Here is a 14,047-nt window from a genome sequence, read left to right as displayed (position 1 = left end):
CCCCCCCACCCCCCCGCCCCAGCAATCTCAGGGTCTGCTTCTTCCATAGTTTTGCCCCAGCCAATTGCTAAACTTCAGCGGAGTCAGCTTTAAATATGGTTTCCGATATAAGTTTACCTTTATTATTTGCTTGTACATACCTGTCAACTCTCCCATATTCCATGGCACAGCGCCATTTGTAAAAACAAAAAAGGAAGGGGCATTTAGAAGGGGGCACCGCTGTGGCAGATTGTCCACAATTGTCCCCAGAAGTGTTGCCATGTATGTATATAGTTTTGTTGCTTCCTTCATGTACTAACGTATTTAGCAAAAATATCTCATTTTTCCCACTAGCCTCTGCTTTTTGCTGTGGTAGGAAAATTAGTTTCAGCCTTTATTTTCTCATTCTTTTATTCTTTCCTTTTCTCTTCTATAGACTCTGGAGTTAAAGATAACATCTATAGGAAACCCCCTATCTACAAACAGCATGGTACAGTCTGCTTTCTGCTTTGCTCCTCTTTTTTCCTTCTGCAAAACCCCAATGGGAGATACTAACTTATTGTTTGGTCCCTTAATCATCCTTTCTTTTTTCAGTTTCCTTAGTCAACACCTACCATACTTCTATCGCTTATTTATTGGGGTTTCTTTGCTATGGGCTTATGTTAGGGCCCACCAGAGAAAATGATATCAAGGCCCCACTCTCTTAGTAAGTTCTTAATAGTATTGGCATTGTATGATATAGGGTTATAGTAGAAATAAGGAAGGGCTGATAAAAATGTTCCTATTCTGGGTACCTCTTTTACTGACCTGAAGAAGGGTTCTTACCCATAAACACTGCACTGTTTTCAAGCCACTATGCCTTGCACCTTCTCTCTTTGTGTGCCCATATTCCTATTTACTTGTGGACCTGCTGATGCCCTAGCATCTTAACCTTTTACACTCTCTGGTATGAAAGACATGACCTGGTTGAGTCTGAGAAGCATTGTTTTCAGTGATATTGCAGATAATTCATGCACAGATGGAGCACCAAGGCCTGACATGTAACAAAATTCATTGTAATAGAAAAACAAGCAAATACAGTGTATAAATGGAAAAACCTAGAGAGGCATCTGAGACGAATTTAAATAAAATGCTCCATCTGTATTTGACCTTGTATAGAAATCTTAAATTAACAGTAACATAAAAAAATTAAAGCGTTTTAAAGTAGTTAAAATATAATGTACTGTTGTCTTACACTGGTAAATCTTGTGTGCTACAGAAACCCTACTATAGTTTATATAGTTAGCTGCTATGTAGCCACGGGGGCAGCTATTTAAAGGGGAAATGACTCAGGTTATATAGCAGATAAGCTCTGTATAATACAATAGTGTTCTACAGAGCACATCTGTTATCTGCTATTTAACCTGTGCCATTTAGTCCTATTTTAATTGCCTCCATTGCTACACAGCAGCTTGTTTTTTAGTGGGATTTTTTTTAAATTAATTTTAATTTCTTAGTTTTACTTGCTTTCATTGCTACACAGCTTATTTATGTACACAGCTCACTGTAGTAGGGTTTCTGAAGCAACCAGTTGCAGGCTAACAGTACATTATATTTTAATTACATAAATCTTTATTTTTTGGTGTTACTGGTCCTTCAACAAGTAAAAAAGGTATTTGCAAGTAAAAAAATCTAATGCTTTATATAAATAATGCAAAAATGTGATAATGCTAAGAATACATTACAGCTAAAGCCTTCAGGGCACTTTCATAATTGATGTTACTGGTAGTCTGGTTAAAGGGACTACACATTTTTTAGCCCATAGTAGATACAGTAAGGTATCTATGTGTTTGACCCCAGTACAGTTTGTATGAGGATAGTTTAAACTGAGAGAACAGCGACTGCTCCATTTGGCCAAATATCAGGACAGACTTGTGCGCTGCACCCCACTCTCTGGGACTAGAGGATCCCGCAGGTAATGCTGCCATCTGTTGTCAACACACATTAAAGCTATTAACAAAAAGGCAAAACCTAGAGAGCCCAACAGTGTATATTATAGCTGAATATTTACTGATAGTGGAACTCTAATGTGACTTCTAACAGCCTTATAAATTACAGTAGGGGGTATGTTTTGCTTTATGGGCTACAATTGTACATTTATGACTAAATAATATCAGCAGTCAGGCCAATATAGTCAGCTATTTCCAAGGCATCCATGTTGCCCAGTGCTCTTTCTCTAGGGCTTGTAAAATGGCAGCAAGCTGAACTTGCAATGGGGCCCTATTGGTGCAGTGCAGAAGGCGGAGGGCATATTACCACAAATTAAATGAACTCATTTGTGGTTTTATCATGAATCTGATTTTAGCTAGGCTGCTAATAAACACTGTATTTAATGTGAATGAAATCTTCTTTTCTGTGTGTTATTTGTTTGTTGTTTCAGTGTTGATTCATTGCTGTTTCATTGCTGTTTCATTGTTGATTCATTGTTTATTCATTCTTTCTACGTGTTGTCTTTCAGCATCAAGAAGATCTGAAGGAGACCAAATCAATTTAGATCCAGACAGCAGGAAGGTAAACTCACAGGGTACATCCGGTCCAGTCTGAATCCTCTCCAGTATTTTGCTTCTTCCTATTACCTACAACACAGATAGGCATATTGTTATTGAGTTTTCCTGCAACATTGACCTGATTCTTGTTTCTATAAATGGTTCAGAAGTGCAGTGTCATGTCCCCCATCCTTTCTTTAGTCTGTTCTTCTTTCCCTCTGTGTGTTGGTCAGAAGCTTTATAGCAGAGGATTCATTGACGTGCTTTTTAGGACAACCCGCTGTATGCAGGCTAGTATCCAACCCCAAGATTTGCCATTGACACATTTGCCACAGATTAGTTGCATGGCTGCACCTTCCAATATGCAGAATGGCATTTGCTGACACTGGCAGAAGCTTATGTGACTGTAAAAGCTTCATTTCTATGTATGTCCTATGGGTGGCTATTGTCACATCTTTTCATCCATCCCTGGCACAATGCTCCTCTCGCTGACACCTTGTGCCATTAGAGCGGAAGCTCATAGTCCATCCACTCACTTGCCCATATGACTCTTGACTTATTAGTCCATGTTCTCCAGTCATGACCAATTTACTGTGCATTTTCCACCTGGTATGATACTGGATAACTCTGACCTTGTAATTTACATTGTACCAGTCACTGTCAGGCTCAGTGCATTGAGCAGTAGGGGATAAATATTTTTTAACAACTAGGAGAAAGGCATCAAAAAAGTTTTTTCCATTAAATCAGAAAGCATTTCAACACACTTCTCTGTTCAGGTAAAAACAAGTTGGCTGATTCTTAAAGGTGAAATCGACGCTGATAGTAATTCCACAGATACAGATTCCCATAGTACAAGAAACTACAGAGATGTGCCTCAGAGGATGCCAGGAGATGCCAAGTACTCGGGTAACGGGTTCTCTTATTTCAGCTATACCCCTTGTACATAATTATGCCTGATCCATCTTTTAGTTCAATGGTTAAACGGTCATGGAAAAAATATATATATATTTTTTTAAAAAACGGTACCACAGGGTACCACAGCAATGTGATAAACTTCAGTCACACTTTCCTGCTGAGCTGCAAGTTGGAGCAGTCGTTTAGCAGAACAATGGGCAAGATAGCAGCTCCCAGTAGGTATCAGAATAGCACTCAATAGTAAGAAATCCAAGTCCAGCTTGGGACTCCTCCAGTTACATGGGAGTAGGAGAAACAATAGGTTAGCTGAAAGCAGTTCTAATGTGTAGCGCTGGCTCCTTATGAAATATGGCGCCTACACAACAATATTACAGCTACAAATACATTTGTTGGTTCAAGAATAACATTATAAATGTTATGAGTGAATTATTTGCTATGTAAACAGTGTAATTTAGTAAATCAGAAGTGTCTCCATGTCTATCCCACTACAGTGGTAACATATCCCAATGTATAGAGGGAATGATGGTGCTTAAATCCTATTCCCTTTTCTCAGCCCCTTCTAATATTATTATGTTATTATATTAACCCCCATGCCTGTTGGCCATTCTTACTAACACTTACACACACACACTGTGTATAACCCAGCAAGTTTTAATAGCCATTTATTGCTATCTGGTTGTTTTTTTGCAGTGTTATGCACTTTAGATGTATATTATGAGATTTATATGCACCTTGGAGATATTTGAATAGATTTAATGTGCAATATTAATATATAGTGGTCATTATAATTGTCTTCATGCACTCCGAATGTGTTAAGGTATTTCCAAGGTGCAATACTACTATCTAAATAGTTATTGTAACTGTTTTTTTTGCACTATTATGTACTTTAGGTATTTATTATGAGATCTATATGCACTTTAACTGTACTTAAAGGTACAATACTTATTGAAATGGTTAAATTATTTCCTTTATTGTATATTTTTCTGTGGTTTTTCACTTTTTTTTTATTTTATATGATTTATGCTGAGTGCAGGGCTGTCTTGAAGGCCCCTGGATATGTATAATCTAAGCTTCTGATATATTAGAAGCTTATTATAGGGTTGCATAGTAACCCTGTACACTGTACGAATGATATGTTGGGGGTATATAAAGGAAATGACATGGGCATGCCACACCTCCTCTGATGAAGCACCCAATGGTGCGAAACGCGTTAGGAGAGTGGGTACCATGAGGCACTGGGATGCACCTATCCATTGTTTGGTATAGTATGTTTACTGCTTATTTTTGAATTGTTTGTTTAATTTTGAGCCAATAAATGGTTTGTTTATTTCACTGAAATATGTTGTTATTTGTTCATATAATGTGACTGTTTGCCTCCTACAGGGCTGCCTTATTCTAAGTCTGCATCCCTTCCTGGCTATGGGAAGAACGGCCTCAACAGAGTGAGTGAATGTATATTTCATCAGATCAAGTGCATTTTACATTGAATTGCTATTTGGTAGTCTGGATACTCTTAGAACCTATAGGAGAGCAAGCAGAGTAACACAATGGTCTTATGCACATATGTATTTAATACAGGAACGGGATCCCTTATCCAGAAACCTGTTATCCATCTCCCATAGAGAATATTTTAATCACATGATTCAAATTTAAAAAAATGCAGGATGATAAGGGTCCAAATCAGACAATGCTGCAACTAATAACACAGGGGAACCTTGGAGCTACTGCCACCTCCTGACCACGTTGGTAGCTCCAGGGCTCCCCTGCGTCATTAGTCACAGCATTGTCTGATTTGGACCAGAAGGCAGGAAGGACTGAGCAGCGCTGGGCACAACTATACAGAGGTGCAAGGAAAACATTTTGAAGCAAGTACCTTTAATGAAAGAAAGTACCTGGAGATGGGCCTGGCACAAATTGATTCCTACCTGGAAGTCCCCACCTGCCCACTCCCTGCCCCCCACCCTCCTGCGTCCCCCATTCCCAGGTTGCAAGTAGGGGAGCGGCTGGGGACCGGGGATTTTACCTTATTATACAGATATAGAGGATGCAGGCACCACAGTCCATTCCCCACTGTCCCCTGGGCCCCACTGTGGCCGCTGGGTCTGCTTCCTCTGTAGTATTGCCACAGGCTGGTACTGAGCATTCTGTATAACAGGTCCTGTATTTCATACCTGCCAACTGTCCCAATTTTCACAGGACAGTCCCAATTTAGACAGTTTAGCCCACTTTCCCAGATTCTTATGTAAATGTCCCACATTTCCCTTTGATCTCCTGCTCTGAATGCTAAAAAAGATACAAAGTTTCTCAAACTTAATTAGATAAGTAGCTTTTGGCAGAGCCCAAAATACTCACCCCTGCACTGAGATACAATTGTAACTAATAAGCTAAACAGGTCTCTTGGGGGAAATGAGACTTGTATATTAAAGGGCAATTTCACCTTCTTTAGAAAACTGTGGTAACATATAAAACAAGATCCCATATCCTCCCCCACCCAGAAACTTTACATAAACTGTCAAATTTTGTGAGATAGGTGTAGTATTTAGAGGGGGGGTATGGTCACAAAAATTTTTTTTTGTCCCTCTTTATATTTCTCAAATGTTGGGGGGTATGGTATTGTTGTAAACACAAATGGACCTGACCAAAATGGGGTTGAAACTCACAAAGTTTGGAATCCAAGTTATACACTAATTAGGAAGAAATATATGAATGTAGCTTGGAGATTTCAGTAAACTGTATATACTGTATCCCAGAACTCCCATCTATTTTTAGGTGCCACCATTTCTCACCATGCCAAAGGTGCTGTTACTCTCTAATGGAGCACAACTGCCCAGCCTTAGGCTGAGGTACAGGTATAGGACTTGTTATCCACAATGCTCAGGACCTGGGGTTTTCCAGATAAGGGATCTTTCTGTAATTCGATCTTCTAACTTAAGTCTGCTAAAAAAAATATTTAAACAGTAATTAAACCCAATAGGGTTGTTTTGGCTCCAATAAGGATTAATTATATAGATATTAGTTGGGATCAAGTACAGGTACTGTTTTATTATTACAGAGAAAAGGGAATCATTTAACCATTAAATAAACCCAATAGGGCTGTTCTGCCCCCAATAAGGGGTAATTATATCTTAGTTGGGATCAAGTACAGGTACTGTTTTATTATTACAGAGAAAAGGGAATCATTTAACCATGAAATAAACCCAATAGGGTTGTTGTGCCCCAATAAGGGGTAATTATATCTTAGTTGGGATCAAGTACAGGTACTGTTTTATTATTACAGAGAAAAGGGAATCATTTAACCATTAAATAAACCCAATAGGGCTGTTCTGCCCCCAATAAGGGGTAATTATATCTTAGTTGGGATCAAGTACAGGTACTGTTTTATTATTACAGAGAAAAGGGAATCATTTAACCATGAAATAAACCCAATAGGACTGTTCTGCCCCAAAAAGGGGTAATTATATCTTAGTTGGGATCAAGTACAGGTACTGTTTTATTATTACAGAGAAAAGGGAATCATTTAACCATTAAATAAACCCAATAGGGCTGTTCTGCCCCCAATAAGGGGTAATTATATCTTAGTTGGGATCAAGTACAGGTACTGTTTTATTATTACAGAGAAAAGGGAATCATTTAACCATTAAATAAACCCAATAGGACTGTTCTGCCCCAAAAAGGGGTAATTATATCTTAGTTGGGATCAAGTACAGGTACTGTTTTATTATTACAGAGAAAAGGGAATCATTTAACCATGAAATAAACCCAATAGGGTTGTTGTGCCCCAATAAGGGGTAATTATATCTTAGTTGGGATCAAGTACAGGTACTGTTTTATTATTACAGAGAAAAGGGAATAATTTAAATATTAAATAAACCCAATAGGGCTGTTCTGCCCCCAATAAGGGGTAATTATATCTTAGTTGGGATCAAGTACAGGTACTGTTTTATTATTACAGAGAAAAGGGAATCATTTAACCATGAAATAAACCCAATAGGGCTGTTCTGCCCCCAATAAGGGGTAATTATATCTTAGTTGGGATCAAGTACAGGTACTGTTTTATTATTACAGAGAAAAGGGAATAATTTAAATATTAAATAAACCCAATAGGGCTGTTCTGCCCCCAATAAGGGGTACCATATTTTTCATCGTATAAGACGCACTTTTTCTTCCCCAAAACTTGGGGGGAAAAGTTTGTGCGTCTTATACGGCGAATGCTCCTTCCTCTATGTGCCGCGGCTCTCTGCTGCATACTCGCTTTTATAAGGTTGCGCCCGTGCATACTGATGTCACACACACAGGGCGCAACCTTATAAAAGCACAGAAGCCGCTGGGAGCCGCGGCACAGAGAGGAAGACATCACAGGAGCCGGAGGCTGCTGGGGGGAAATGGAAGGTGCTTGGGGGCCTGGGGGGGAAGCTGAAGTATGCTGTGGGTGCCGTGGGGGAGCTGGAGGATGCTTGGAGGCCCTGGGGGACGCTGAAGGATACTTGGGGGGGGGCCCAGGGGGAAGCTGAAGGATACTTGGGGGGGCCCTGGGGGAAGCTGAAGGATACTTGGGGGGGCCCTGGGGGACGCTGAAGGATACTTGGGGGGGGGCCCTAGGGGAAGCTGAAGGATACTTGGGGGGGCCCTGGGGGAAGCTGAAGGATACTTGGGGGGGGCCTGGGGGAAGCTGAAGGATACTTGGGGGGGTCCTGGGGGAAGCTGAAGGATACTTGGGGGGGGCCTGGGGGAAGCTGAAGGATACTTGGGGGGGCCCTGGGGGAAGCTGAAGGATACTTGGGGGGGGGCCTGGGGGAAGCTGAAGGATACTTGGGGGGGCCCTGGGGGAAGCTGAAGGATACTTGGGGGGGCTGGGGGAAGCTGAAGGATACTTGGTGGGGCCCTGGGGGAAGCTGAAGGATACTTGGGGGGGGGCCTGGGGGAAGCTGAAGGATACTTGGGGGGGCCCTGGGGGAAGCTAAAGGATACTTGGGGGGGGGGCCTGGGGGAAGCTGAAGGATACTTGGGGGGCCCTGGGGGAAGCTGAAGGATACTTGGGGGGGGCCTGGGGGAAGCTGAAGGATACTTGGGGGGGGCCCTGGGCGAAGCTGAAGGATACTTGGGGGGGGCCTGGGGGAAGCTGAAGGATACTTGGGGGGGTCCTGGGGGAAGCTGAAGGATACTTGGGGGGGGCCTGGGGGAAGCTGAAGGATACTTGGGGGGGCCCTGGGGGAAGCTGAAGGATACTTGGGGGGGCCTGGGGGAAGCTGAAGGATACTTGGGGGGGCCCTGGGGGAAGCTGAAGGATACTTGGGGGGGGCCTGGGGGAAGCTGAAGGATACTTGGGGGGGCCCTGGGGGAAGCTGAAGGATACTTGGGGGGGCCTGGGGGAAGCTGAAGGATACTTGGGGGGGCCCTGGGGGAAGCTAAAGGATACTTGGGGGGGGGCCTGGGGGAAGCTGAAGCATACTTGGGGGGCCCTGGGGGAAGCTGAAGGATACTTGGGGGGGGCCTGGGGGAAGCTGAAGGATACTTGGGGGGGGGCCCTGGGGGAAGCTGAAGGATACTTGGGGGGGGGCTGGGGGAAGCTGAAGGATACTTGGTGGGGCCCTGGGGGAAGCTGAAGGATACTTGGGGGGGGGGCCTGGGGGAAGCCGAAGGATACTTGGGGGGGCCCTGGGGGAAGCTGAAGGATACTTGGGGGGGGCCTGGGGGAAGCTGAAGCATACTTGGGGGGCCCTGGGGGAAGCTGAAGGATACTTGGGGGGGCCTGGGGGAAGCTGAAGGATACTTTGGGGGGCCCTGGGGGACGCTGAAGGATACTTGGGGGGGGGCCCAGGAGGAAGCTGAAGGATACTTGGGGGGGGGCCTGGGGGAAGCTGAAGGATACTTGGGGGGGCCCTGGGGGAAGCTGAAGGATACTTGGGGGGGCCTGGGGGAAGCTGAAGGATACTTGGGGGGGTCCTGGGGGAAGCTAAAAGATACTTGGGGGGGGCCTGGGGGAAGCTGAAGGATACTTGGGGGGGCCCTGGGGGAAGCTGAAGGATACTTGGGGGGGCCTGGGGAAGCTGAAGGATATTTGGGGGGGCCCTGGGGGAAGCTGAAGGATACTTGGGGGGGGGCTGGGGGAAGCTGAAGGATACTTGGTGGGGCCCTGGGGGAAGCTGAAGGATACTTGGGGGGGGGGCCTGGGGGAAGCTGAAGGATACTTGGGGGGGCCTGGGGGAAGCTGAAGGATACTTGGGGGGGGGCTGGGGGAAGCTGAAGGATACTTAGTGGGGCCCTGGGGGAAGCTGAAGGATACTTGGGGGGGGGCCTGGGGGAAGCTGAAGGATACTTGGGGGGCCCTGGGGGAAGCTGAAGGATACTTGGGGGGGGGGCCTGGGGGAAGCTGAAGGATACTTGGGGGGGGGGGCCTGGGGGAAGCTGAAGGATACTTGGGGGGGCCCTGGGGGAAGCTGAAGGATACTTGGGGGGCCCTGGGGGAAGCTGAAGGATACTTGGGGGGGGCCCTGGGGGAAGCTGAAGGATACTTGGGGGGGGGGCCTGGGGGAAGCTGAAGGATACTTGGGGGGGCCCTGGGGGAAGCTGAAGGATACTTGGGGGGCCCTGGGGGAAGCTGAAGGATACTTGGGGGGGGGCCTGGGGGAAGCTGAAGCATACTTGGGGGGGGGCCTGGGGGAAGCTGAAGGATACTTGGGGGGGCTTGGGGGAAGCTGAAGGATACTTGGGGGGGCCCTGGGGGAAGCTGAAGGATGCTTGGGGGGGGCCCTGGGGGAAGCCTCATTATGTGCGAGCCCAGAGACAATTAACTTTATACAGTTGATATAAAATATTTTACTACAGTATTTGCTTCAGAATCTTTTTTTTCTAGATTTTCCTCCTTTAAAATTGGGTGCGTCTTATAGGGCGAAAAATATGGCTGTTCTGCCCCCAATAAGGGGTAATTATATCTTAGTTGGGATCAAGTACAGGTACTGTTTTATTATTACAGAGAAAAGGGAATCATTTAACCATGAAATAAACCCAATAGGGCTGTTCTGCCCCAATAAGGGGTAATTATATCTTAGTTGGGATCAAGTACAGGGCACGGTTATTATTACAGAGAAAAAGGAAATCATTTTTAAAAATCTGAATGATTTGATTAAAATGGAGTCTATGGGAGATGGCCTTTCCGTAATCCGGATAATGGGTTTCCGAATAAGGGGTCCGATACCTATACTAACACATTAATATAGGCCCCTGCCAGGGCTTCAGTAAGGTACAGCCTTGCATGAATTGCCTGGAGTTTCACATATACTGATCAAATGCACAAACACTATGTTAGATTTCTCTTTTTTTCTGTATTCAGAACTGTTTGTCCTATTATGGGATGTTAATTGTTCTCTTTTATTCTCTCAGTTGACAAATAATTCAGCAGATGGTATAGGAGGTATTTATACGTTCATAAATTGCTGCAATCTGCTACATCCCCCCTAAGACTTTATATGCTAATCTAGCTCCCTTGAGTTATTTTATATATAAATATATATCACTGATTGTTACTTCTCTTTACTCGCTGATGCACAGGATTGTTACTTATAGAAATATCTATTTTCTATTATGGTTTAAAGGGCAATATACCCTCTTGTTAAATGTGGGTTCAATGAATATGACTGCACGGAACATGCATTTTGCCTTTTGATCACAAAAATATTTGTTTTATAATTTCTTGATCTAAACATGGCAAACAGGAATCTAAAGCGCATCCATGTTTGTTCCTTGATAATTAGATTACCAGTGCGCAGATAAACAGAAATCCATTTTGCTGGGGATGTCTGTACACTTTACGCCCTGCCCTAAACATAGTAAATGCATTCCAAATTGAAGCACAGACATTTGCCCCATATGATTTGCCCCTCATGATAATTACAGAGCTGCATTCAGGAGGAGGCAAATAGGCATCCCCTTCCCACCCTTATTGGTCTTTTACTTCTGTCCGGGGTCCTTGTAAATTTCCCTATAAATAAGCACTCTCCAACTTATTACATGTAGTGGCCCAATTTTATCTCATATATGGGGCTATGTAACATAAGGCACTAAGTTTGCCCAGGAGCAGTAGCCCATAGCAACCAATCAGCAGGTAGAATTTACTGGTCACTTGTTTAAAAGCAAACATCTTGTTGGTTGCTATTGGTTCCTGCTCCTGGGCAAACTTTTATGCCTTTTATTACATATGGGGGATAGTATGTTTGAGGGCCAGATTCAGTTACAATGATGATGTCATACAGTGATGTCATACAGGCCCACAAGCCTCCAGTTGGACAGCCCTGCTGTAGAGTAAAGTGATTACAAAGCCAAACACTTGGGTTTTATTGTGATGAGTGTTTAGTAAAATCCTTTTATTAATGCACCTTCTTTTTACTATTTTACAGGCTGCTAATTTTGGGGAATTTCATCTCGATGACGACTCCAGCTGGGGCATGAGAGGTACAGTTACAAAATGCAATGTTTATATTACTGGTCCCATTCTAAACCTATTATTGCCCTTTCCTGGCATCATTGAGGGATCCCCAGCATGTTGATCCCCATATCTCCCTCAGGCTTCCTGGGCTTTTATTAATGACTCTACAGAGGGAACTTAGAGATTCAGTGGCCCTAGTGTAAATCTAGAAATCAAATATAGAGAACATAATATCCAGGCAGTTGGGGAGGTCTCTGAGATATGATCTACGGAGGCTCTGGAATGCATTATACAGGTATGGGACCTATTATCCAGAATGCTCGGGACCTGAGGTTTTTAGGATAAGGGATCTTTCTGTCATTTGGATCTCCATACCGTAAGGCTACTAAATATTGTTTAAACAGTAAATAAACCCAATAGGATTGTTTTGCCCCCACAATAGGATTGTTTTGCCCCCAAAAATGTTCATGTATATGTTAGATGGGATCAAGGTACAGGTATGAGACCTGTTATCCAGATGCTTGTCCCTTGGGTTTTCCAGATAAAGCGTTTTCCTGTAATTTGGATCTCCATACCTTAAGTCTACTTATATATAACATTAAATAAACCCAATAAGATTGTTTTGCTCCTAATAAGGGGTAATTATATCTTAGTTGGGATCAAATTCAAGGTACTGTTTTATTATTACAGAGAAAAAGGAAATCATTTTAAATGTTTTGATTTAAGTTAATTAAAATGGATTCTATGGGAGTTGGGCTTCCCCTAATTCTGAGCTTTCTGGATAACATGTTTCTGGATAACAGATCCCATGCCTGTAGAATGATAAGAGAGGTTTCATGTAATAAATGGTGCCACATTCAGTACAATATTAGCAAATAATAATGTCAACTTTGCCCGTTCTGTTCCACAGAGTACAAGGTAAGAGACGCCAGCTGTGCACCCACCACGGAACCCAACTCCTCCCCACCCTACAAGGTTATACTGTCTCTGCCTTTCTCTTAATATTTCCATGTGCAATGTTGTATATGACAAATACGGACTCAAGTATGTACATTTCAACTGTGTATTTTGTGTCACTGATATATATACCCCAAACATATCTCTCCTGTGTTCTTGTTTGCTAACAGGTCTATCCCTATGAAATGCTCGTCGTTACCAACCAAGTAAGGGTGAAGCTGCCGAAGGACGTGGACAGAACCAGACTAGAGGTAAATGTACAATGTGTCCATGTCTTGAGGGAAAAGGTATTTAGGATGTAATATGTTTATTGGAGCAGACAGTATGCGAGCATGATGTTCTTACACATGTGGGTGGGAGCTGCCCTGTTGTGTATATATGACATTTAAGGGTGGGTGTCTGTCAAGGGCTTTATATGGATAATATTAAAACAGACACCAGGGCTGCATCCCCATTGGCTTATGTACCAAACCCACGTTAACACTGCTTTCCAATTACCTCCCATTATCTTACAATGACGTCTTACTACAAGCAAGTAGTAAATACTGCTTCCTGGGTGTCATTTATGTCATCAATATATATAATGACCAATCATAAGGTATGCAAAAAAGTGGCTGGTATATAATAGGGATTATTTACAATGCCTCACACAGTGTGCAAAGTGCAAAAAATCTAGATTCAAAAGGGACTAGCGGAAGGTAGGGAGTTGAAGGAGGTGCTGTTGGGCTCCATGTGGGAGGGGGGCACAAGTTCTGTTAAATGAGCACTAAAGGACGTACTGTTGCACTGTGGTGCCCATTAGTGCTCTTGCATTTGCACCCCCAGCGCTTGTAAATGAGACTTTATATCTCTAATGTCACCCAGCAATATAATAACTAATATCCCAACAGTGCGCTTGGTGAGAAGAATAAGCCTAAAACCTAGGCCTGACCTTGGGAGATATGTGCTGTTTTAGCATCCGAGTACCCCTTTTCTTCCCAGTGCCTTTAAAGTGATACTGACAGCAAAAAAGTACTTTTCAAAATATGATTCTACATCCAAACATACCTATAGGTCATGCTGACCATTTTTTCATGAAAGTTCTGTTTTTCTAAGTAAATCCTAATAAAGATAGCTGGACCCGACTGTCTGGCAAGCCGACTGTAGCTTCTGAAGCTGTCTGTCAGAAGTGGAGTAGCTGACGTCAAAAAACTGGGAGGATCCTAACGTTACTTTAAGCAGAGTAACTAAACATGACCATGTGACCTCC

At 43.4% G+C, this 14,047-nt stretch overlaps 1 protein-coding gene across 13 annotated transcripts in view; it reads left to right on the top strand.

Moving 5' to 3' along the window:
* ablim2 (actin binding LIM protein family member 2) overlaps nt 1-14,047 on the top strand; it is a 107,594-nt gene that overhangs the window by 81,995 nt on the left and 11,552 nt on the right. For 6 of the 13 annotated variants that reach the window (XM_031895322.1, XM_031895328.1, XM_031895327.1 and 3 more), the window contains 7 exons: nt 416-469; nt 2,477-2,529; nt 3,281-3,410; nt 4,803-4,861; nt 11,813-11,867; nt 12,752-12,816; nt 12,969-13,049. In XM_031895322.1, coding sequence (XP_031751182.1) covers nt 416-469; nt 2,477-2,529; nt 3,281-3,410; nt 4,803-4,861; nt 11,813-11,867; nt 12,752-12,816; nt 12,969-13,049 — 497 coding nt within the window. The remainder of the gene's footprint in view (nt 1-415; nt 470-2,476; nt 2,530-3,280; nt 3,411-4,802; nt 4,862-11,812; nt 11,868-12,751; nt 12,817-12,968; nt 13,050-14,047) is intronic. The other 7 variants (XM_031895330.1, XM_031895326.1, XM_031895325.1 and 4 more) reach the window with 3 other exon arrangements.

This window comes from Xenopus tropicalis, chromosome 1 (assembly GCF_000004195.4).
Source record: "Xenopus tropicalis strain Nigerian chromosome 1, UCB_Xtro_10.0, whole genome shotgun sequence".
In the NCBI taxonomy this organism is placed as follows: Eukaryota; Metazoa; Chordata; class Amphibia; order Anura; family Pipidae; genus Xenopus; species Xenopus tropicalis.
The sequence above is the reverse complement of the archived record's forward strand: the minus strand, read 5'-3'. Positions and strand labels throughout refer to the sequence as shown.